General features: G+C 35.5%; 6 protein-coding genes across 6 annotated transcripts; 1 reads left to right on the top strand and 5 right to left on the bottom strand.

Annotated features, from left to right (window-relative positions):
* Positions 1–4,054: 4,054 nt before the first annotated feature.
* On the bottom strand, positions 4,055–5,764 carry LOC146161393 (carbohydrate sulfotransferase 10-like). The gene is made up of 3 exons (XM_083385145.1): positions 5,627–5,764; positions 4,822–5,028; positions 4,055–4,564 (listed from the first exon to the last, which is right to left on the bottom strand). Exons 1-3 carry the CDS (start codon positions 5,762–5,764, stop codon positions 4,055–4,057), a joined length of 855 nt encoding a protein of 284 aa, XP_083241271.1.
* Positions 5,765–7,171: 1,407 nt separating this feature from the next.
* Positions 7,172–8,783, bottom strand: LOC146161392 (carbohydrate sulfotransferase 10-like). The gene is made up of 3 exons (XM_083385144.1): positions 8,646–8,783; positions 7,939–8,145; positions 7,172–7,681 (listed from the first exon to the last, which is right to left on the bottom strand). The coding sequence occupies exons 1-3, from the start codon at positions 8,781–8,783 to the stop codon at positions 7,172–7,174; spliced, it is 855 nt and encodes a 284-aa protein (XP_083241270.1).
* A 1,406-nt stretch (positions 8,784–10,189) lies between these two features.
* On the bottom strand, positions 10,190–11,900 carry LOC146161391 (carbohydrate sulfotransferase 10-like). Its single transcript, XM_083385143.1, has 3 exons — positions 11,763–11,900; positions 10,957–11,163; positions 10,190–10,699 (listed from the first exon to the last, which is right to left on the bottom strand). The coding sequence occupies exons 1-3, from the start codon at positions 11,898–11,900 to the stop codon at positions 10,190–10,192; spliced, it is 855 nt and encodes a 284-aa protein (XP_083241269.1).
* A 6,548-nt stretch (positions 11,901–18,448) lies between these two features.
* LOC146161390 (uncharacterized) lies at positions 18,449–19,879 on the top strand. The gene is made up of 4 exons (XM_083386048.1): positions 18,449–18,584; positions 18,659–18,805; positions 18,867–18,954; positions 19,022–19,879. The coding sequence occupies exons 1-4, from the start codon at positions 18,475–18,477 to the stop codon at positions 19,874–19,876; spliced, it is 1,200 nt and encodes a 399-aa protein (XP_083242174.1). The 5' UTR covers positions 18,449–18,474; the 3' UTR covers positions 19,877–19,879.
* Positions 19,856–20,916, bottom strand: LOC146161389 (dehydrogenase/reductase SDR family member 4-like). Its single transcript, XM_083386050.1, has one exon. The coding sequence runs from the start codon at positions 20,869–20,871 to the stop codon at positions 20,131–20,133; it is 741 nt and encodes a 246-aa protein (XP_083242176.1). The 5' UTR covers positions 20,872–20,916; the 3' UTR covers positions 19,856–20,130.
* Positions 20,917–21,093: 177 nt separating this feature from the next.
* Positions 21,094–21,958, bottom strand: LOC146161388 (dehydrogenase/reductase SDR family member 4-like). The gene has a single exon (XM_083386049.1). The coding sequence runs from the start codon at positions 21,917–21,919 to the stop codon at positions 21,107–21,109; it is 813 nt and encodes a 270-aa protein (XP_083242175.1). The 5' UTR covers positions 21,920–21,958; the 3' UTR covers positions 21,094–21,106.
* Between the last annotated feature and the right edge of the window lie 404 nt (positions 21,959–22,362).

Here is a 22,362-nt window from a genome sequence, read left to right as displayed (position 1 = left end):
TGAACCGAAAAAATCAATTATTAACTAATTTTAGGCAAACAACTTGTAGCTGGTTTGTTACCTAATTTTGCACTGGTTCAAGGACACGCTTAGCTGTACGGTACGACGTTCTTTTTAAACCTGGTAACTTTTTATTTTTCAGTGGCTCGATGGGCCGTAATGCCAAACGTGTCCGTTGTAACTTGTGTACAAATATAAGCTTTCGAAGAATTTCTTTCGCAAAACCTATGGGTTAATGTTAGACCAACACATTAACCAACGCAACCTTCGCACTCCGTTAAACAAGACTGTTTCTCTTGCACGCTAAACTTCACTGTGAAGCTCGTGATCGCCCAAGCATAGCCGCATAAGCCACAGAGAAGTTTCCGCAATCGCCAAGATTGTCAAGGTATGACATGACGGTTTAAACCTCAGCAAAACGGTTTCTTTTCAAACCAGGTTGTACGGCAGTGGTTCTCACTCTTTTATGCTTCGTGGTCCCATTTGAAAGGCTCTTAACCTTTATGGCCCCCTGCTTTTAAAAATTCCCAGTATTGTGTTGAACGTCTTTTCACTTGTTTTACTTCTGGGCAAAATATATCCATACATAACAAATACAGCCATTAATCAACGGACAAATGCACATACTTTCTAAAAATTAACAAATTAGTCAGTTTCTTTCAAATTAACTTAGTTAGTAACTACAAAGCTTGTTCTTAGACTATACGCCAAGGTATTTTTTATACTCAGCTATGTTTTTTTGCAGGGCGAAGCAATGTCACAACATTTGTCGAGATGATTTCTTGATTTTCGTTTTATTGATTCGTTACAATTAGGTACTTGACATATACGGTGTACTTAACCTTAATGAATATTGACATAAAATTGACCGATCTGAAGTAATCCTGCAGCGTGCATTTTCCTATAGAATATAACTAAACGCCCTTTAATGAAATTGCAAATTCGTTTCACCTGGCATTCCACATTAGTTGCTTGCCCAACAGCATTTGCAGGATACTTAATAATCAGCAAGAAATTGGCGGCCCGAAAATTGCTAGCATAAAGCAGCGTAGGCTAGCACAAAGCAGCACAGTAATTGTTTCGCCACAGCAACAGGTCTTTAACCAAACTTGCCACTGGCTTGACAAGTTTGTTATAAAACTTTTACAGTCATAATAAAAAACATAATAAATACATTTTTTAAATAGTGACGATTTGTACCTATAGCTAGGAAGTTAGGCTGGTGGCCACCGCAATGACCGCTCCGTGGCCAAGTCAAGACGAGAGGTTTTACGCCAGTGTCGTAAACAAATCACTTTGAAATGACCCACGTTGTAATTCATTTAAAGCGCAACTTTTGTTTCAGTCAAGTATTTTGCAAAATTCGGAAGTCAAATCCCAGTACAAGTAATCAATTGTTCAATTCAAGTCGAAGGTCATTCATAAAGCAAGTCATTTCCTAATTAAGTCATTAACACAAAAATGAAGCGTTAAGCTAATAAAACTGGTAAACTCGTTCATTTATAAGCAACATCTCAACCAAAAAGTAACAAAAACGTAACTGAACACAAGAAAATTATGACAAAAAATAAGTCAAGTGATTTGTCCAAAACACTTGAGTCAAGCCAATTCGTTTTGCCCAATGACTTAATTAAACAATGACATTCAAGTCAAGTCACGTCATTAAATTATTTTATTACAACAATGTAGTAAGCTGCCAGAAAAAGTTAAGAATTACTTCTCTATACTCTCTGTCGGGTTCTTTGAGGTCGACCGAAAAGGTTGTAACGTACAGTTGCCAAACTGATAAATATATTTTTTACATAAAAGGTTTGTAACCTTAAAAAAGAAGAAACTTTAGGTAAATTGAGAATTAAAAAAGGATATTAAATACTTGTTTCGTCAAGACGCTTTGCTTTGTATTTAATTATTTATTATAAATCTAACTTTTTTAGTTCATTTATTGTCAACATAATATAACACCTTGGTGGATATATTTTACAAATAAGTGTCATTTTGGAATGTAACGATTACTTTAAAAGCTTGTAATTAACTATAAGTGTTTGTAATTTTCGAAAATATTTTTAGGACATTTTTAATTCGTTTAGATATGTAACTATCGCCTTTTTAATTTTTTACAACATTTTGAAAACCTTGTTTCGCTTTCTCGTATAGCCTACATTTTTTTGTTTTGTTAACATAAAGTTAAAACCAGTAGCCATCAGTAAGTTAAAAATGTATAATGTTGTGTTATTTTACACATGGTTTCAAATAATTTAAATTGTGTTATTTAACACATGGTTTAAAAAACAGAATATTTTTTGTTTTTTTGCTTCTGCACGTATCTTTTGAGAAATATTTGTCAACTCAGTTATGTGTGCTGTGTCACTTTTGTAATTAGATTGAACATTTGCATATCGAAAGTCAGCAAAAGTACAATTCATATAGATTTTACACTTATTGTGAAATTAATATAGGCACATACCGACACTTAAAACTGATCACGGGATCCCGTAGTAAGTAGAAAAATCATTTTCATGGACAGAAAATAAACTAACTATAAAACGTGGTTCATTAAAAACAAAATCACATTTCAAAAGTTCGTTTCAGTTGTCAAACGTACTACATTGAATGCTTTACTTTGTTTCAAAATCAAAGCCAGGATGGCTTAGAAAATCCAAAAAGTTCGTAGTCCTTCCTATACCGTTCGAATGTCTTTAAACTGTCGTTCAACTTTAGCGTAATCAGTCTTGTAACGGCCTTTAGGAAAAAGGCTTGACTATCAAAATCGTAAACATTTAACCGTTGCTTAAGGAACTTGACATCGCCGGGGTGAATTGTAGGTGCATATTGCAGAACTGTAATACAAAATCCAATACTACCCTGGCGCAAAACAAAGTAGTGCTTTGCTATTGCATGCATATTCCTAGCGATAAATTTCTATAACCTGTTGGTTTGTCACGACGAGCGTTAAAAGTTTTCCTGAAAAACATAAATTATAACAAAAATGGCCCTGCATTGCATTCAGGATTTTTACTTAATATTAAACACTGTGAACGGTGCGTACTTAATATTCTAAAACTTAATGCAAATCGCTACTGATGGAAGTTTAATCACAATTTACCAAACACAGTGAGAAAATAGCGTTTTCAGATTTAAGGGTCAAGGTGATTTCTATTTTTCACATATTCAGTGCAACTACGCTTTAGGTCTTGAATTTTATTCAGTCAACTTATACCCATCGTTGTAACAAAAACGGGGTTACATTTTGTCGGTCAATCTGTGTCCAGTACATTATCGCAATTATCCAGAAAACAGCAGCTTGGTGGCTTCCTGAAAAAGCTTTGCAAATATTATGCTAGAGAACGTCTGGCTATTGTTCTATGAACCGCAGTCCTATAAAAAAACAAGTAGCTCACACTCTAAAGAAAAATAAATACAAACGCAGTGTGCATTCTTGTGCCAAATTGGTTTAATAAAGAGGCGGTAACGCAAATGGCTTATAACATATACCGGTAAATAAGTTGGTTTTATCTAAAAAAGAAACATATTACTTCGGCTGAGCTCTGGCTCTAGCGCTTTTGTAAGACCAATTAAAGCGGTTTTCGTAACGGAATATATTGCGGGGCCTTGTTGGGAGAATACACGAGTATTGAAAATACGACAACAATTGTTCCTTGCCCTCGTTTTCGTATAAGCGGTACTGCTTCCATATAAGAAGAAATGCGGCTTTACAATAACGTCAAACATCTCATAAAAGGCGGTCTCGAGGGTGCTGAGAAGCCATCCAAAATGTGTATTGGCATATATCTAAACCACCAAATGTATTATCTATTGCACGTCACAGACTATTCCAGTCACTTGAAGGTTTTCTCTCTGCAGAGCTTTAACTGCATTCCCGTAAGTAAAAATTTAAAAAAGCGAAAAGAATTTGATCAATTTATTTATTAAAAGCATTTTCATGGACAGAAAATAAACTAACTATAAAACGTGGTTCATTAAAAACAAAATCACATTTAAAAGTTCGTTTCAGTTGTCAAACGTACTACATTGAATGCTTTACTTTGTTTCAAAATCAAAGCCAGGATGGCTTAGAAAATCCAAAAAGTTCATAGTCCTTCCTATATCTTTCAAATACTTTTAGGGCCAACTCGTTTGAAATGTCTTTAAACTGTCGTTCAACTTTGTCGTAATCAGTCTTGTAATGGCTTTTAGGAAAAAAGGCTTTACGGTCAAAATCGCTAATATTCAACCGTTGCTTAAGGAACTTGACATCATCGTTTAAAGTGTCGAACTTTACAATATAGTCGTATTTAAAATGACACGGTTGGCATTTGGAGTCGAAAAACGCCCAATGAAGGTCGCTACTCTTTGAAAGAATCAGGAAATTTAGAAAGTCCTCAAATGTGGCTGTTCCGTCTCCGGTTACGTTACGTTCTTCTGGTCTTTGCCTCAAATGACGAAAATCCTTGTTAATTTGTCTTGACATGCCTTCGTAAAAGTTGGAGAATCCAGGACTAACTACCGTCATTTTGTCGTCGTAAGCAGAAACCAGTCGACTAAAAGGCTCTCGAACTGTGATTATCTGCAATATTAAAATGGTGTTTTTTAATAAAATTTAATCAGAAAAGCTTATCAAACATGCCACCTGAAACTTCGTGTGATATTAAAGCTGTCTACAAATGTTGTATGTTTACGAACACTTTTTACGGAAAATTCATACGGAAAAACAATTCAAATTTTAAAATAACTTTGTATTTTAAGAAGAAGCGGCCTCATTTGGGCATTTGTAAGCCTCATTTTTGGCCCCCATTTTTTCAACATTTCAAGTTTACACAGTACCGAAAATGTTTCGTCGTTCCACAATGCTTTTGCTGTTTGCACATCTTTGTTGAATCCAAAGCTAGCCTGTCGTTGTCCTAGTTGCATAGCTTTGACGCCGCGTATCTCAGTATTGAAGTACTCTTCCATGCTGTAGTATCCCTCCATGACAAGCACTGCCTCCAACCAGCTGGTGTATCCGCATTTATATATCTCACACACAGCATACTGAAAACAAAACGGTTGACTTCATCGATTGAAAGATTAAGTTTCAGGAAACACACGATTCATGTCAGTTCATAACGAAGGCGATAAAGCAGCCTAAGGAGCGCTAAAACAATTTATTGCTTATAAAAATGCTTACGAGCTCTACAAAAAAAACTTATAAAGACACATTGCTCTTAAAAAAAGTTTGTCGTAATTTAAAATACTACTATGCCTTAATGCTTTTGAAATTAGCCAAAATAAACATTGGATATTTTCAGGACCTCAAGTGGCAAGCACTAATTTCATCAAAAAACATTTAAAGGCGCGGTCACTTAAGAGCGTTTGCGATACAACTCTGCCTAATCTGTCTTTCAGGACCGCGGAATGCCTTTAACAAATTACTTGCATAAATCAATCGTTAATTGCAAGCTTTTTTAAGTTAAAATATCACCTCGAACAACCCAGTTTGGTCTTTTCAACAGTGTTTGTTTTAATTACATTATATTGGATTATTAGAGAAAAATGCGAACACCTTAACAAGTTGCGACGTATTTGTATTGGAACAAAATAAGTTGTTCTGCCAAACATTAAATGATGTTTTATTTAAATATGCAATTACCTTGTATTTACTGGAGTATAATGCATTAAGTTTCGGCTCCTGTGTTACCCCAGGAAATCCGGGATTCCAGTTTGTGCAAGCGTTGAGTAGCGTGGATTTTCTCTCCAACTGAATCGCATTCATAAGGCGAACAAACATTTCGTCGTTTAGCTGGAAATTTTCTTTCACTATTGCTTTGCTAATTGGTGATTTGCCATCAGTGTCAGATGTTGCAAATAAGTTTGTTTGTCTCTCATCAGAATTCTTGTTTTTACTTTGAGTAGGGTTAATTGTAGGTGCATATTGCAGAACTGTAATGCAGAAACCAATACTAAGTCCTGACGCAAAACAAAGTAGTGCTTTTACTTTGGCGTGCATATTCCTAGCGATAAACCTGTGTAACCTGTGGGTTGGTCACGACGAGCGTTACAAGTTTTCCTGAAAAATATAAATTATAACAAAAATAGCCCTGCACTGCATTCAGGATTTTCACTTAATATTAAACACTGCGAACGGTGCGTACTTAATATTCTAAAACTTAATGCAAATCGCTACTGATGAAAGTTTAATCACAGTTTACCAAACACAGTAACTGTTTGAAAAATTGAATTCTTATTTAAAAATAGCATTTCCAGATTTACAGCAAACTTTGATGTACGCCTTACATTCTTTACCGAAACATCGCAAACTACGCTTTAGGTCTTGAATTTTATTCAGTCAATTTAACCCATCGTTGTAACAAAAACGGGGTTACATTGTGTCGGTCAATCTGTTACCAGTACATTATCGCAATTATCCATAAAACAGCAGCTTGGTGGCTTCCTGAAAAAGCTTTGCAAATATTATGCTAGAGAACGTCTGGCTATTGTTCTATGAACCGCCGTCCTATAAAAAAACAAGTAGCTCACACTCTAAAGAAAAACAAATACAAACGTAGTGTGCATTATTGTGCCAAATAGGTTTAATAAAGAGGTGGTAACGCAAATGGCTTATAACATATACAGGTAAATAAGTTGGTTTTATCTAAAAAAGAAACATATTACTTCGGCTGAGCTCTGGCTCTAGCGCTTTTGTAAGACCAATTAAAGCGGTTTTCGTAACGGAACATATTGCGGGTGCCTTGTTGGGAGAATACACGAGTATTGAAAATACGACAACAATTGTTCCTTGCCCTCGTTTCCGTATAAGCGGTACTGCTTCCATATAAGAAGAAATGCGGCTTTACAATAACGTCAAACATCTCATAAAAGGCGGTCTCGAGGGTGCTGAGAAGCCATCCAAAATGTGTATTGGCATATATCTAAACCACCAAATGTATTATCTATTGCACGTCACAGACTATTCCAGTCACTTGAAGGTTTTCTCTCTGCAGAGCTTTAACTGCATTCCCGTAAGTAAAAATTTAAAAAAGCGAAAAGAATTTAATCGATTTATTTATTAAAAGCATTTTCATGGACAGAAAATAAACTAACTATAAAACGTGGTTCATTGAAAACAAAATCACATTTCAAAAGTTCGTTTTAGTTGTCAAACGTACTACACTGAATGCTTTACTTTGTTTCAAAATCAAAGCCAGGATGGCTTAGAAAATCCAAAAAGTTCGTAGTCCTTCATATACCTTTCAAATACTTTTAGGGCCAACTCGTTTGAAATGTCTTTAAACTGTCGTTCAACTTTGTCGTAATCAGTCTTGTAATGGCTTTTAGGAAAAAAGGCTTTACGGTCAAAATCGCTAATATTTAACCGTTGCTTAAGGAACTTGACATCATCGTTTAAAGTGTCGAACTTTACAATATAGTCGTATTTAAAATGACACGGTTGGCATTTGGAGTCGAAAAACGCCCAATGAAGGTCGCTACTCTTTGAAAGAATCAGGAAATTTAGAAAGTCCTCAAATGTGGCTGTTCCGTCTCCGGTTACGTTACGTTCTTCTGGTCTTTGCCTAAAATGACGAAAATCCTTGTTAATTTGTCTTGACATGCCTTCGTAAAAGTTGGAGAATCCAGAACTAACTACCGTCATTTTGTCGTCGTAAGCAGAAACCAGTCGACTAAAAGGCTCTCGAACTGTGATTATCTGCAATATTAAAATGGTGTGTTTTAATAAAATTTAATCAGAAAAGCTTATCAAACATGCCACCTGAAACTTCGTGTGATATTAAAGCTGTCTACAAATTTTGTATGTTTACGAACACTTTTTACGGAAAATTCATACGGAAAAACAATTCAAATTTTAAAATAACTTTGTATTTTAAGAAGAAGCGGCCTCATTTGGGCATTTGTAAGCCTCATTTTTGGCCCCCATATTTTCAACATTTCAAGTTTACACGGTACCGAAAATGTTTCGTCGTTCCACAGTGCTTTTGCTGTTTGCACATCTTTGTTGAATCCAAAGCTAGCCTGTCGTTGTCCTAGTTGCATAGCTTTGACGCCGCGTATCTCAGTATTGAAGTACTCTTCCATGCTGTAGTATCCCTCCATGACAAGCACTGCCTCCAACCAGCTGGTGTATCCGCATTTATATATCTCACACACAGCATACTGAAAACAAAACGGTTGACTTCATCGATTGAAAGATTAAGTTTCAAGAAACACACGATTCAAGACACATTGCTCTTAAAAAAAGTTTGTCGTAATTTAAAATACTACTATGCCTTAATGCTTTTGAAATTAGCCAAAATAAACATTGGATATTTTCAGGACCTCAAGTGGCAAGCACTAATTTCATCAAAAAACATTTAAAGGCGCGGTCACTTAAGAGCGTTTGCGATACAACTCTGCCTAATCTGTCTTTCAGGACCGCGGAATGCCTTTAACAAATTACTTGCATAAATCAATCGTTAATTGCAAGCTTTTTTAAGTTAAAATATCACCTCGAACAACCCAGTTTGGTCTTTTAAACAGTGTTTGTTTTAATTACATTATATTGGATTATTAGAGAAAAATGCGAACACCTTAACAAGTTGCGACGTATTTGTATTGGAACAAAATAAGTTGTTCTGCCAAACATTAAATGATGTTTTATTTAAATATGCAATTACCTTGTATTTACTGGAGTATAATGCATTAAGTTTCGGCTCCTGTGTTACCCCAGGAAATCCGGGATTCCAGTTTGTGCAAGCGTTGAGTAGCGTGGATTTTCTCTCCAACTGAATCGCATTCATAAGGCGAACAAACATTTCGTCGTTTAGCTGGAAATTTTCTTTCACTATTGCTTTGCTGATTGGTGATTTGCCATCAGTGTCAGATGTTTCAAATAAGTTTGTTTGTCTCTCATCAGAATTCTTGTTTTTACTTTGAGTAGGGTTAATTGTAGGTGCATATTGCAGAACTGTAATGCAGAAACCAATACTAAGTCCTGACGCAAAACAAAGTAGTGCTTTTACTTTGGCGTGCATATTCCTAGCGATAAACCTGTGTAACCTGTGGTTTGGTCACGACGAGCGTTACAAGTTTTCCTGAAAAATATAAATTATAACAAAAATAGCCCTGCACTGCATTCAGGATTTTCACTTAATATTAAACACTGCGAACGGTGCGTACTTAATATTCTAAAACTTAATGCAAATCGCTACTGATGAAAGTTTAATCACAGTTTACCAAACACAGTAACTGTTTGAAAAATTGAATTCTTATTTAAAAATAGCATTTCCAGATTTACAGCAAACTTTGATGTACGCCTTACATTCTTTACCGAAACATCGCAAACTACGCTTTAGGTCTTGAATTTTATTCAGTCAATTTAACCCATCGTTGTAACAAAAACGGGGTTACATTGTGTCGGTCAATCTGTTACCAGTACATTATCGCAATTATCCATAAAACAGCAGCTTGGTGGCTTCCTGAAAAAGCTTTGCAAATATTATGCTAGAGAACGTCTGGCTATTGTTCTATGAACCGCCGTCCTATAAAAAAACAAGTAGCTCACACTCTAAAGAAAAACAAATACAAACGTAGTGTGCATTATTGTGCCAAATAGGTTTAATAAAGAGGTGGTAACGCAAATGGCTTATAACATATACAGGTAAATAAGTTGGTTTTATCTAAAAAAGAAACATATTACTTCGGCTGAGCTCTGGCTCTAGCGCTTTTGTAAGACCAATTAAAGCGGTTTTCGTAACGGAACATATTGCGGGTGCCTTGTTGGGAGAATACACGAGTATTGAAAATACGACAACAATTGTTCCTTGCCCTCGTTTCCGTATAAGCGGTACTGCTTCCATATAAGAAGAAATGCGGCTTTACAATAACGTCAAACATCTCATAAAAGGCGGTCTCGAGGGTGCTGAGAAGCCATCCAAAATGTGTATTGGCATATATCTAAACCACCAAATGTATTATCTATTGCACGTCACAGACTATTCCAGTCACTTGAAGGTTTTCTCTCTGCAGAGCTTTAACTGCATTCCCGTAAGTAAAAATTTAAAAAAGCGAAAAGAATTTGATCGATTTATTTATTAAAAGCATTTTTATGGACAGAAAATAAACTAACTATAAAACGTGGTTCATTAAAAACAAAATCACATTTAAAAGTTCGTTTCAGTTGTCAAACGTACTACATTGAATGCTTTACTTTGTTTCAAAATCAAAGCCAGGATGGCTTAGAAAATCCAAAAAGTTCATAGTCCTTCCTATATCTTTCAAATACTTTTAGGGCCAACTCGTTTGAAATGTCTTTAAACTGTCGTTCAACTTTGTCGTAATCAGTCTTGTAATGGCTTTTAGGAAAAAAGGCTTTACGGTCAAAATCGCTAATATTCAACCGTTGCTTAAGGAACTTGACATCATCGTTTAAAGTGTCGAACTTTACAATATAGTCGTATTTAAAATGACACGGTTGGCATTTGGAGTCGAAAAACGCCCAATGAAGGTCGCTACTCTTTGAAAGAATCAGGAAATTTAGAAAGTCCTCAAATGTGGCTGTTCCGTCTCCGGTTACGTTACGTTCTTCTGGTCTTTGCCTCAAATGACGAAAATCCTTGTTAATTTGTCTTGACATGCCTTCGTAAAAGTTGGAGAATCCAGGACTAACTACCGTCATTTTGTCGTCGTAAGCAGAAACCAGTCGACTAAAAGGCTCTCGAACTGTGATTATCTGCAATATTAAAATGGTGTTTTTTAATAAAATTTAATCAGAAAAGCTTATCAAACATGCCACCTGAAACTTCGTGTGATATTAAAGCTGTCTACAAATTTTGTATGTTTACGAACACTTTTTACGGAAAATTCATACGGAAAAACAATTCAAATTTTAAAATAACTTTGTATTTTAAGAAGAAGCGGCCTCATTTGGGCATTTGTAAGCCTCATTTTTGGCCCCCATTTTTTCAACATTTCAAGTTTACACAGTACCGAAAATGTTTCGTCGTTCCACAATGCTTTTGCTGTTTGCACATCTTTGTTGAATCCAAAGCTAGCCTGTCGTTGTCCTAGTTGCATAGCTTTGACGCCGCGTATCTCAGTATTGAAGTACTCTTCCATGCTGTAGTATCCCTCCATGACAAGCACTGCCTCCAACCAGCTGGTGTATCCGCATTTATATATCTCACACACAGCATACTGAAAACAAAACGGTTGACTTCATCGATTGAAAGATTAAGTTTCAAGAAACACACGATTCATGTCAGTTCATAACGAAGGCGATAAAGCAGCCTAAGGAGCGCAAAAACAATTTATTGCTTATAAAAATGCTTACGAGCTCTACAAAAAAAAACTTATAAAGACACATTGCTCTTAAAAAAAGTTTGTCGTATTTTAAAATACTACTATCCCTTAATGCTTTTGAAATTAGCCAAAATAAACATTGGATATTTTCAGGACCTCAAGTGGCAAGCACTAATTTCATCAAAAAACATTTAAAGGGGCGGTCACTTAAGAGCGTTTGCGATACAACTCTGCCTAATCTGTCTTTCAGGACCGCGGAATGCCTTTAACAAATTACTTGCATAAATAAATCGTTAATTGCAAGCTTTTTTAAGTTAAAATATCACCTCGAACAACCCAGTTTGGTCTTTTAAACAGTGTTTGTTTTAATTACATTATATTGGATTATTAGAGAAAAATGCGAACACCTAAACAAGTTGCGACGTATTTGTATTGGAACAAAATAAGTTGTTCTGCCAAACATTAAATGATGTTTTATTTAAATATGCAATTACCTTGTATTTACTGGAGTATAATGCATTAAGTTTCGGCTCCTGTGTTACCCCAGGAAATCCGGGATTCCAGTTTGTGCAAGCGTTGAGTAGCGTGGATTTTCTCTCCAACTGAATCGCATTCATAAGGCGAACAAACATTTCGTCGTTTAGCTGGGAATTTTTTTTCACTATTGCTTTGCTGATTGGTGATTTGCCATCAGTTTCAGATGTTTCAAATAAGTTTGTTTGTCTCTCATCAGAATTCTTGTTTTTACTTTGAGTAGGGTTAATTGTAGGTGCATATTGCAGAACTGTAATGCAGAATCCAATACTAAGTCCTGACGCAAAACAAAGTAGTGCTTTTACTTTGGCGTGCATATTCCTAGCGATAAACCTGTGTAACCTGTGGGTCGGTCACGACGAGCGTTACAAGTTTTCCTGAAAAATATAAATTATAACAAAAATGGCCCTGCACTGCATTCAGGATTTTCACTTAATATTAAACACTGCGAACGGTGCGTACTTAATATTCTAAAACTTAATGCAAATCGCTACTGATGAAAGTTTAATCACAGTTTACCAAACACAGTAACTGTTTGAAAAACTGAATTCTTATTTAAAAATAGCATTTCCAGATTTACAGCAAACTTTGATGTACGCCTTACATTCTTTACCGAAACATCGCAAACTACGCTTTAGGTATTGAATTTTATTCAGTCAACTTATACCCATCGTTGTAACAAAAACGGGGTTACATTGTGTCGGTCAATCTGTATCCTGTACATTATCGCAATAATCCATAAAACAGTAGCTTGGTGGCTTCCTGAAAAAGCTTTGCAAATATTATGCTACGTCTGGCTATTGTTCTATGAACCGCAGTCCTATAAAAAAACAAGTAGCTCACACTCTAAAGAAAAATAAATACAAACGCAGTGTGCATTCTTGTGCCAAATTGGTTTAATAAAGAGATGGTAACGCAAACGGCATTCAACATATAAATAAGTTGGTTTTATCTAAAAATAAACGAAAACGTTTCTGTTAATTTACGTCTCTGCTACTCGAAGGCTAATAAAAACATTGTACATTCTGGGGCCGATCAACAATGATACAAAGCAGTTCCTGGTTTGGCGGTTTGGCTATTTTCGGTACACCGACGAAAAGCATATTTGAGATATTTATAAGACGAACTTATTACTAACTAGAAAAGTTAAAAACACATTTAATATTGTCAACTCGATGCTGAAACATCAAACCCCAAATAAAAGTTTAACAAAAAGTAAAGGCCAATCGTCTCGCCCTTGCAAGTATATGACGACAACAACTTTAAATAAATCATTCGAATAAGGTGGCTGATAGCTATTTTTAGCTAAATTTGTTTCTCTTTTATACCTTATAAAAAACTGACTGTATGATGCTGTACCAGGATAGTTCAAGGAATTATTACAGCATAATAATCAGTCATACCCGTATTTCAATCACGTAATTTTGCCTTATGCCCCCTCACTTCCAATATTATGCTGTAAAATTTATATTATTGTTTTTTGGAAGCCCTAATAGTGAGAAACTGATAACGCATTTTCGGAGCTGTTATTAAACCACTGCTAAAATAAGACAGAAAAACATTTCCTCGGTAAATAAATAAAAAAACCTTGAATGCTCCTGCCACGCTGAACACCAATGTAAGGTAAAGTTCCTAGTTTTACGGCAATACTACCAAATTCATGCTTTCTGCAATCCAGCTTAACATACGATAAACACCAAACCCAAACTAGTTGTCGTTTACCTACAATGTAACCAGGGCTGGTAAACAGCTTGTCAAAATAAGTCTACGCAAATCTTCACTCTTTAGAGTGTGGATGTGCGTTTCAGTATTACACTCAATAAAGGTTAAACATTTTACACGTTCTTATTGACAACAAAATATATGCAGCTGAGAAATCTCAATTACAAAACAGCCAAATCTTCTTGGCGTGACAGCACAGTACGCAATACAAAAAATATACAACTGGTATTGGGCATTTTGCCTGTGAGTTTTGGACTACGTTTCATTGAGTGAATGCAATAGTGCTGCTTTGTTTCATGGGTTTTGTCTCGCTTCTAAGATAAATCACGTCCACTGTCCAATTTTGAGGAACTGTATATTTTTTGTATTTTACCAACTAAATATTTCGAACAACAAAAATTTTTGTGCATTTTTTTCCCAGAGCACAAGGTATACATGGTTCCGCGATTACGTTACAGTGTATTTGAATCTGTTTAGGTTATTATTACTTTTGCGAACCAGTGACAACCAATACAAACAATGAGAAACAAGTTTCACGCGATATATATAAATATTAAAACTGATTCATGACCAATAGTTTAAGTTTTTTTTTTTCATCCGACGATTAGTGCAACACACCTGCAAAGTAAAGAAATTATTAACTTTTAGACCGATTAGAAGAAAACAATCTTGAAATACTTGTGTAGCCAGGCCAATATCATTTTTTGTCCTACAGTCATAGGAAAAGTTACGTTAATTTAGGAAAGGGCACCAAGCAGTTAAATAAGCGTGAAAGCTTTATTAAAAAAGGCCATTGACCGAACAACTGTTTGGCTTTTCCGACATCACCTAAAGAGTTAACGCAAATCACGCAAAACACAAAAAGCCGTCATTAACGTTTATCTTGTTATCCTTGCAATACAATGGCCATATGTAGATGTAGATTATTTTGCAGAAATGGCATGGCCCTGTGACATACAAGGATTCAACTCTGTCGCCTACATATAGTGCTATTAGTCACAAATAACAGGATATGCCTGTTTCCCTATTTAACAAAATTGCGCACTCGGGTGCGCAGGTGGATAAATGATAGCAAAATGAATCACAAATAGCAGGAAACAGCAAAACAAACAATGTTCGCTTTTGTTCGGAAGCGCAGGCGAATAAACAAGACTTTTGGTCTTCAGTTTGACAAAGCCCTGCGTACGATGCAACGTTACATACAACCCTTCAAGTGCAGTGTGCGGCGCTTGTCAATTCTTGCTATAGGGGTGGCACTTCATCTCTGCAGAAGTTATGGAGGGACGTTAACATCTACAACTACATCCCCCTAATTTAAACGTATTTAACACCACATAGTACATTAAACAACGTTTAGAGAACTTTCGCATGGTGTGTAAAAAAATCTAGGCAACCGCCTGGACAGTTTTGTAGTAACAAGCCTTTTGTCGGAAAGTGTCCACTCAAGACATATGCTAAATTAATAACTATCGGTGCTCAGTATACAGAGAACGTGAGAACGTATACACTTATTTTTTTTTTGTTAGGGGGGGCGGATTTTGTGCAATTCCTCGGTTGCGCCGCGAGGCAAATTAGATACACAGGTTTTTCTAATATCCACAAAAAATCACACATTTGATAAAATCAACCTATTGCTTTTCAACAATCGGTTTTGACAACTTCGTGCAATCATCTGTGTAAAAAGCCTAGTAAAAAGTTTGTGAAAAACAAAATGTCGATTTTACCGAATAATGTGGGTTTGAAGTTATATTTTGAATTTACTAGGAAAACCCGTATATTGTGATAAGCACTTTTTCAAAACAAGGTGTGAAACAACAGTATTTTTTTATTAAGTGGAGGTTGAACTTGTAATGAATCGTTTTACAAATCAATGGCATTACAGTATTCTCTAGTTCTCTCAAACCTTTTGGTTTAAGACATAGGTACATAATTTTTTCCTCGCTAAATAGGTCAACCCTCTGTCCAAAAACGGTTCGATTAATGCAGTGTTGTAAACAAGTCATTTTTAAATGATTTAAATCCTAATCAAGTCCCAAGCAAGTCAAGCAAGACATCTCCAACAACTTATATCAAAAATATTCACTTACATCGAAATAAAACGAAAAAAACATGTAACAATCTGAGCGTTTTACGTACAACACTTGATAATAACTTAATTTTATAATAAAATGTTGAACCAAAACACTTTTATTTGAAGTCTTTTGACAGAATGACTTAAGTGCACTTAAGTCAAGTGAATGACTTAAGTCGATCATTACAACACTGGAATTATGGTTCCTTCAAAAAAGGTAGAAATCAAAAATTTATTATGAAATTATTTTTTCACATCGGTAAAGAAATTATACCCTAACAAGAACATTTGAAAAGTTTTGTTTTTATTGTTGCACGCACTTCAACTTTCAAACACAATTTCTAGGAAAACCAGATCGGCTTTACTAAAAACTCGTAAGAGTCAAGTAAGCTTGATCTAAAGGATATCAAGTTGTTTCCCTAATGTGTCGGAAACGCATTTTTCGATGTATCCCGGCGTACACGATATCCCCGGTCCCCCATATTTTTCCTAAAAGTTGAATTCTGCAAAGTAACTCGTAAGAACCTGGAAAACAGTTTTATGATGATTGTCAGTTTGGAGTCGAACCGAACCTGAACCGTTTTTTTCCCGAACTGTAACCAAACCTGAACCTTTTTTGTAAGATTTAAAAGAGTCGAACCGAAACTGAACCGAATATTTTGAAAGAATCTGAACCTTAATCGGACCTGAACTTGTCAACAAAAGCGATTCACTTTACAGGGTGAAGTTATTCAATGTTCAAAATTTTATAAAAAAAAAGAATGTTGTTTAAATAAAATGTTGTTTTTTAATTTTTCAGATATTTTAATCTTGAGCTGCTTGCATTTTAATACGTCACGAAACTTAGATTTAATATGAATTACAATTCGATATTTATTGTCTACTTTTATTGACCCACATTTTTAGATTTAACGCAACTTCTAATGATCCGAACCGGAATTTTATAAACCGGTTTTGAAATAACAATGATCGAACCGGAGCTGAACAGAAACTTTTGAATTGCTCCGAACCGAAATCGGAACTAACCCGGAAAAGTCGAACGGTTCGACTCCCTGGTGTATAGTCGATCGGTAAGTTGCAAATTATTTGAGGTATTATCGGGGCAATCGTAAAGTCGGTGGTTCTAAATATTTTATTATTAGGTTGTGTAGATAAGGGGCCGCGTAGCTGTATTACCATTGCCAATATTGCGACATCACGTTTCTTGTTTACGTTTTGCATAAATGCGTCACGGAAAATTACAAAGGGTCCACCCCCCTGAAGATTGGACACTTCGTGGCCCCCAAGGTGACCGATGGCCACGGTTGAGAAAGGGGATCTGAATGAAACTTTGCGAGCATATATTTTGAGGTTTCGTTTAATGTAATTTCTGTAAGCAAGTAGAACTTTTAAAAGTAGGCTACACTGAGGTCTACAGTTGCTTCCCACCAAGATTACATCCCTGTTTTATCGAAAAATGTTTTCACAGTAGATATTAGTTGAGATTCGAGAAATTTTTTAGGTAATTATCCTGTTTTGCAAGTTCTGAAAATTGTTTTACTAGTTATTTTTGTTTTGTTTACCATATTAATTAATTGTAATTTTCTACAAAACTCGGAACTATCAAAATTTTAGCCTATCAGCGATTCGTTTATGTTATCGCCGTCAACTTCACTAAGGGTCTGTATTTGTCAATTTATGTGTACGATTCAAGTTACCTTCTGAGCGTATGGGTTTCGCTGGACATTTACTTATTCACGAAACTTTAATACTGACAACGATGTAAAAATAAAGTTCTTCAGAGTTTTCTATATTTTACTGTGGGTATAAGCGATTTGTGTTTTTTATAAAAAATATTTGATAAACATTCTTCTTCTATAAATAAGTGATGTCAGGGCCTATTGGCCATTAGTTTGAGGGTTTGAGGTAATGACTATAGTTGACAACCGTAGGCTACTTGACCATGTTATATGATGGCAATCAAAAAACTTTAATATATGTCATATGAAATAACTAAAGGAATGACTTTTTAAATTTTTTTTTGGTAAAATGATTTTTTTAAATCAAACCATCCTTGAACAAAAGCGGTAAAACATTTTTACATCCATCACTAGCCTACAGGATATGCGCATAATTATGATACTTGTTTCTCCGCTCATAGAATTCTTAAAAATCAATACGTCACACATTTATACTTGATAGGGCGGTAAATATAAAATCAAACAAAACATAGGAAGTATACAATAATTCTTCCGGGCAAATTACTTCGGTTGAAATGCTTTTTTTCAAATTGAGTTTATTTATCTTAATATTTGCACATAAAACAATTTGATTGCTATCTGTTGCGTTTATCATACATTTTACTTGAGTTACTGGCTGCTTATAATCGGACAAAACGATCTACTTTTATGACTTGAATGGGACTCAACTGACTTGTTTACAACACTTAAGAATTAAGTTTTACAAAAAATAAAAGTGCTGTGAAAGTCCTGCAAAAGTGCAACGAAAAAAGCAAGAGCTCGCCCGTTTACCGAACTTCAACATTCGCAAGTTCGGTAAACAGATGGAAAAAGGGTTATCGTTTGGTTAAGCAACAGAATTTAATAATAAATATAACAATACTTAACTCACCCAAAAACTAACCGACGCCATAACCCAAAGCATGTGCAGAAGAAGCTACTTCTAAGTTACAAACTAATTCTCTAGCCGTTTACCGAACTTCGGGGACCGGCTTATTCTTTCATATATGAAAAACATACTTCGAAGTTCGGTAACGGGCTGCTGGGCAAATAGCCTCTTCCAAAAAGATATACTCCTAATTAGTTTAAATTTGATGACCTATAAATTTTCTGTTTGCCTGTCGTTACTAGATTGTTAAACAACACCTTATCTGGTTTAGAATGGCATTATCAAAAAAAGAATTAACTGGAACTGTAGTAGCCCTGGAAGATGGCAAGTTTTGGTACAAGGCTTGCATTAACTGCCATACAAAATTTCTGGAATGTCACATGTAAGTAGTATTGAATTCTAGGTATTTTAAAGTTAAAAAACGGAAGTTAACCTGTTCTGTGTTTTGTATTACAGGGGGTGTGTTAAGTGCGGTTGCTTGCAAGAAATAATTAGATATCGCATATTATTTGAGGTGGACACAAACTGTGGACTTTTATCGATTTGCATTTTTGGAAATACCCTAACAAAATTTTTTGGGGCTTCTGCAAGTTATATATCAAGGTGAAAAAGAATGTGTAATAGTTTTTAGGCTATTGTAGTTCATTTCCTAATTATTCTGCAGCTTGGCACAAAGACCAAACATGTCAACAAAGCTCAATGATGCTGTCGAAAACTGTTTCATTGGTGGTACTTTTGTTTTCAAAATAAAGGTATAGTTAATTTGGTTTAGAAAAATTAAAATAAAAGGCAGGCATTTAAAGCAAGTTTTACTTTCAGAACTGGAACAAAAAATCAACATGTCATACAGCCTTAATTGCTGAGGACTGTGTGCCCATCAGCACTGCAAATCAGACACAGTCTATTGCAGACTACTTAAAAATGAATGTATTAAACTGTGACCACTTATATTGTGATTCATTATCAAGCAATTTATCCACTACAGAAACAACTGTGACAAGGAATATTGACAACTCTATTCTAAAAGATACTAGTCAAAGCATTAATATAGGTTCAAAGCATACAAGATCTAAATCGGACAGTTTGCAGTTCCTTGAAGACTCACTAATGGTAAGTTTGTTAAAAAACCACAACCTATCGATCCAAACGCCCCCTGGAAAGAGTTATTGTGTTGGAAACACACCTGACGATGTCAATTGGTCAAGTTCCGGTGGACAAGCTACAGACAAGGAACAATCATCCACAAGTTGTGAAATTCTTGACGACGTTACTCTGCCTTTGACAAGTCAAGAAAAGCTGGGTGTAATGACAACTTTCGAAGAAGAAGGAGAGTTACATAAGTCAAAATCCAATTCAAGTGCAAAATCAAAACCAGGTTTTGAAAAACTTAATGCTTCTAAACTCTTATTTAGACAATTACCACAGAACCACTGTGATTCTTCGAAGTGCAATATTTCAACTCTTAATAATGATGTAAATCACTGTAGTATGTTTCACATGCCTCAGTGCTTTAGCACACCAAAGCGAGTCAATGTAAAATTCGTGTCATTCAATGATGTTGAAGGTCAATTGAATTCACCAGAGTTGTTTGGTAACACATCTGGTAACTTTTCAACTGAAGCAACTTCTAATATATTCCTACCATGTAATCAATCGCTCGATTTATTTTTGTGATAATAAAATTTTACAATGATCAGGGTGTTATTGCAGCTGAAAATTACTAGGATTGTTAATTGGTTAAAGAAGCAGTTGAAAAAAACAGTACGACACAGGCAAATAAATGTTAAAATATAATAATCAAAGAACAATTAAAAGGAATAACGTAATTTATAGCAAAATTAAAAATAGTAAATAAATAATACACAGTTTAAACTCTAATTAATTTTGCAGCCGTTTCAGGATTGCAGAACACAATAACCTTAACACTTCTAGAGTCTACATTGCATTTCGCCAGCAACAACCACTGTTTGCCCATTAATATATGAAGCAGCATCGGAACAAAGAAAATCAACAATTCCGGCACAATCTTCTGGTACTCCAACACGTTGCACTCCCATCTGCTGCATTACTGTATTTTCACCACCTTCCAAGAGAACTTCACTGAACTTTGTGCGTATAATGCCAGGTGCCAAGCAGTTGATCCGTATGTTACTTCTGCTTAGTTCAGGCACTAATGCCTTGGTCATACCAATTAAAGTGGTTTTTGTAACTGAATAAATACCCAGTAACTCATTAGGAGAATAGCCTGCAATTGAGGACACAACAACGATTGCTCCATGCTTGCGTTTCTGAATAAGTGGAACAGCTTCTTTTATTAAGAGAAATGTTGCTTTTACATTGACTTCGAACATCTTGTTATAAGCAGATTCCGGCGTGGCGAGAATGCTTCCAAAGTAAGGATTTACAGCAGCATTAGAGACCAGAATGTCAAGGCCACCAAATGTTTTATCTATGTGATCTAACAGGTGTTTTCTGTCCTCTGATTTTGCAACATGGCAAACTATTCCAGTCACTTTAAGGTTTTCCTTTTGCAGAGCGTTAACAGCCTTGTCAACATTTTTCTGCTTTCTACTGCTAACAATAACATGAGCTCCACTTTGTGCGAGTTTTCTTGCAATCGCAAACCCTATTCCCTCAGTGGAAGCAGTAACAAGTGCCACCCGAGTCATGATTTTCACAATAGATTTCCACCTAAACTTAAAAACAGCTGTAAAAAGCACACCCTGTTAACTTTCAAAATTAATCATTAACTAGGGTTTGGTAGTACATACAGATCAAATAAGTAACCATTAAATGCCCTGAATGTGAATGGTTACTTTGAAAAAAGATACAAGAATAATTAAACAATCCACAATAGACAACACAATTTGTATTAGATTTTTACAATTTAAAACTAACAATAATTTACAATCGCGATTGCATGCCCCCAGCTACAACAAATGTTTCACCAGTGCAGTATGAGGCCTCTTCACTACTTAAAAATGAAACAATCCCTGAGCACTCGTCTGCTGTACCAAGTCTACCCAATGCAACTTGGCTAGTTATGTGTTTTTCCACCTTGGGGTCTTTCCAAAGGGCACTACTGAATTTCGTTTTGATTATACCTGGGGCAATGCAATTAATTCTAATATTTTTTGCTCCCAGTTCTGGTGATAAAACCTTAGTCAGTCCAACCAGTGCTGTTTTACTCATGGAATAAATTCCAAGGGTATTAAATGGTGTAAATGCAGCTATAGAAGCAACAATAATAATTGAAGGATTCGACTGTTTTTCCATTAGGGGTACTGATTCCTGAATGCACTGAAAAGTTGATTTGACATTAATGTCAAATATTTTATCATATGCCGACTCGGGTGTTTGCAGTGTCATACCATAGTAGGGATTCATTCCAGCATTGGTGACCAATATATCAATGCCTCCATGTGTATCTTTGACAAACTCCAAAAGGGACTTCCTATCTTCTTTGTTGCCTACATGACAAGTCTTGCCGCACACATTAATGTTTTCAGATTTGAGAGTTGCAATGGCCTCGTCAACGTTGTGTTGCTTTCGACTGCTTACAACCACTTTAGCTCCATCTTGGCCGAGTTTTTTTGCAATGGCAAACCCAATTCCATCAGTGGAAGCAGTTACAACGGCTGTTTTCCCAGTTAGATTAGCAAGTCGCAAACTAGAGGAAGCAAAGTTTCTCACATGGGTTAACAAGTTTCCATTCATTTTGCCAATAACTCTTAAAAGTGTTTATTTATATGGTTGGTTTCTATTAAAACAACAAGCCACATTAAAGTTAAAGTATCTTATTATCTGCCTATCTAAAGTTACTAGTATATACGTAGACTACAACTTCGCTTACGACTGGCAGTTCGTCGTGTCATTCCTCCAAAGTGTTACTTAAAAGCAACCCACTGTAAAAACCTTACGATAAGATTCGACACTGACGTTTTTAACTCTTGCAGCACTTAGAAATGATTTACAAAAAGCCATGTTTACGGTAAAAAACATACAGCATTTTACTGTAGCATTAAGAATTCTGTGGCAAAATAGAATTGTTTTGAAAAAACACGTTAAACGATCAAGAAGTTTATTTCAGAAAGTATGTACCGGGTGGTGGTAATTTTTTAATTAAAGTTATTATTAAATGCTGGGACATAAAATGGCGT

This window comes from Ascidiella aspersa, chromosome 3 (genome assembly GCF_963924565.1).
Source record: "Ascidiella aspersa chromosome 3, kaAscAspe10.2, whole genome shotgun sequence".
Lineage (NCBI taxonomy): Eukaryota > Metazoa > Chordata > Ascidiacea > Phlebobranchia > Ascidiidae > Ascidiella > Ascidiella aspersa.
The sequence above is the reverse complement of the archived record's forward strand: the minus strand, read 5'-3'. Positions and strand labels throughout refer to the sequence as shown.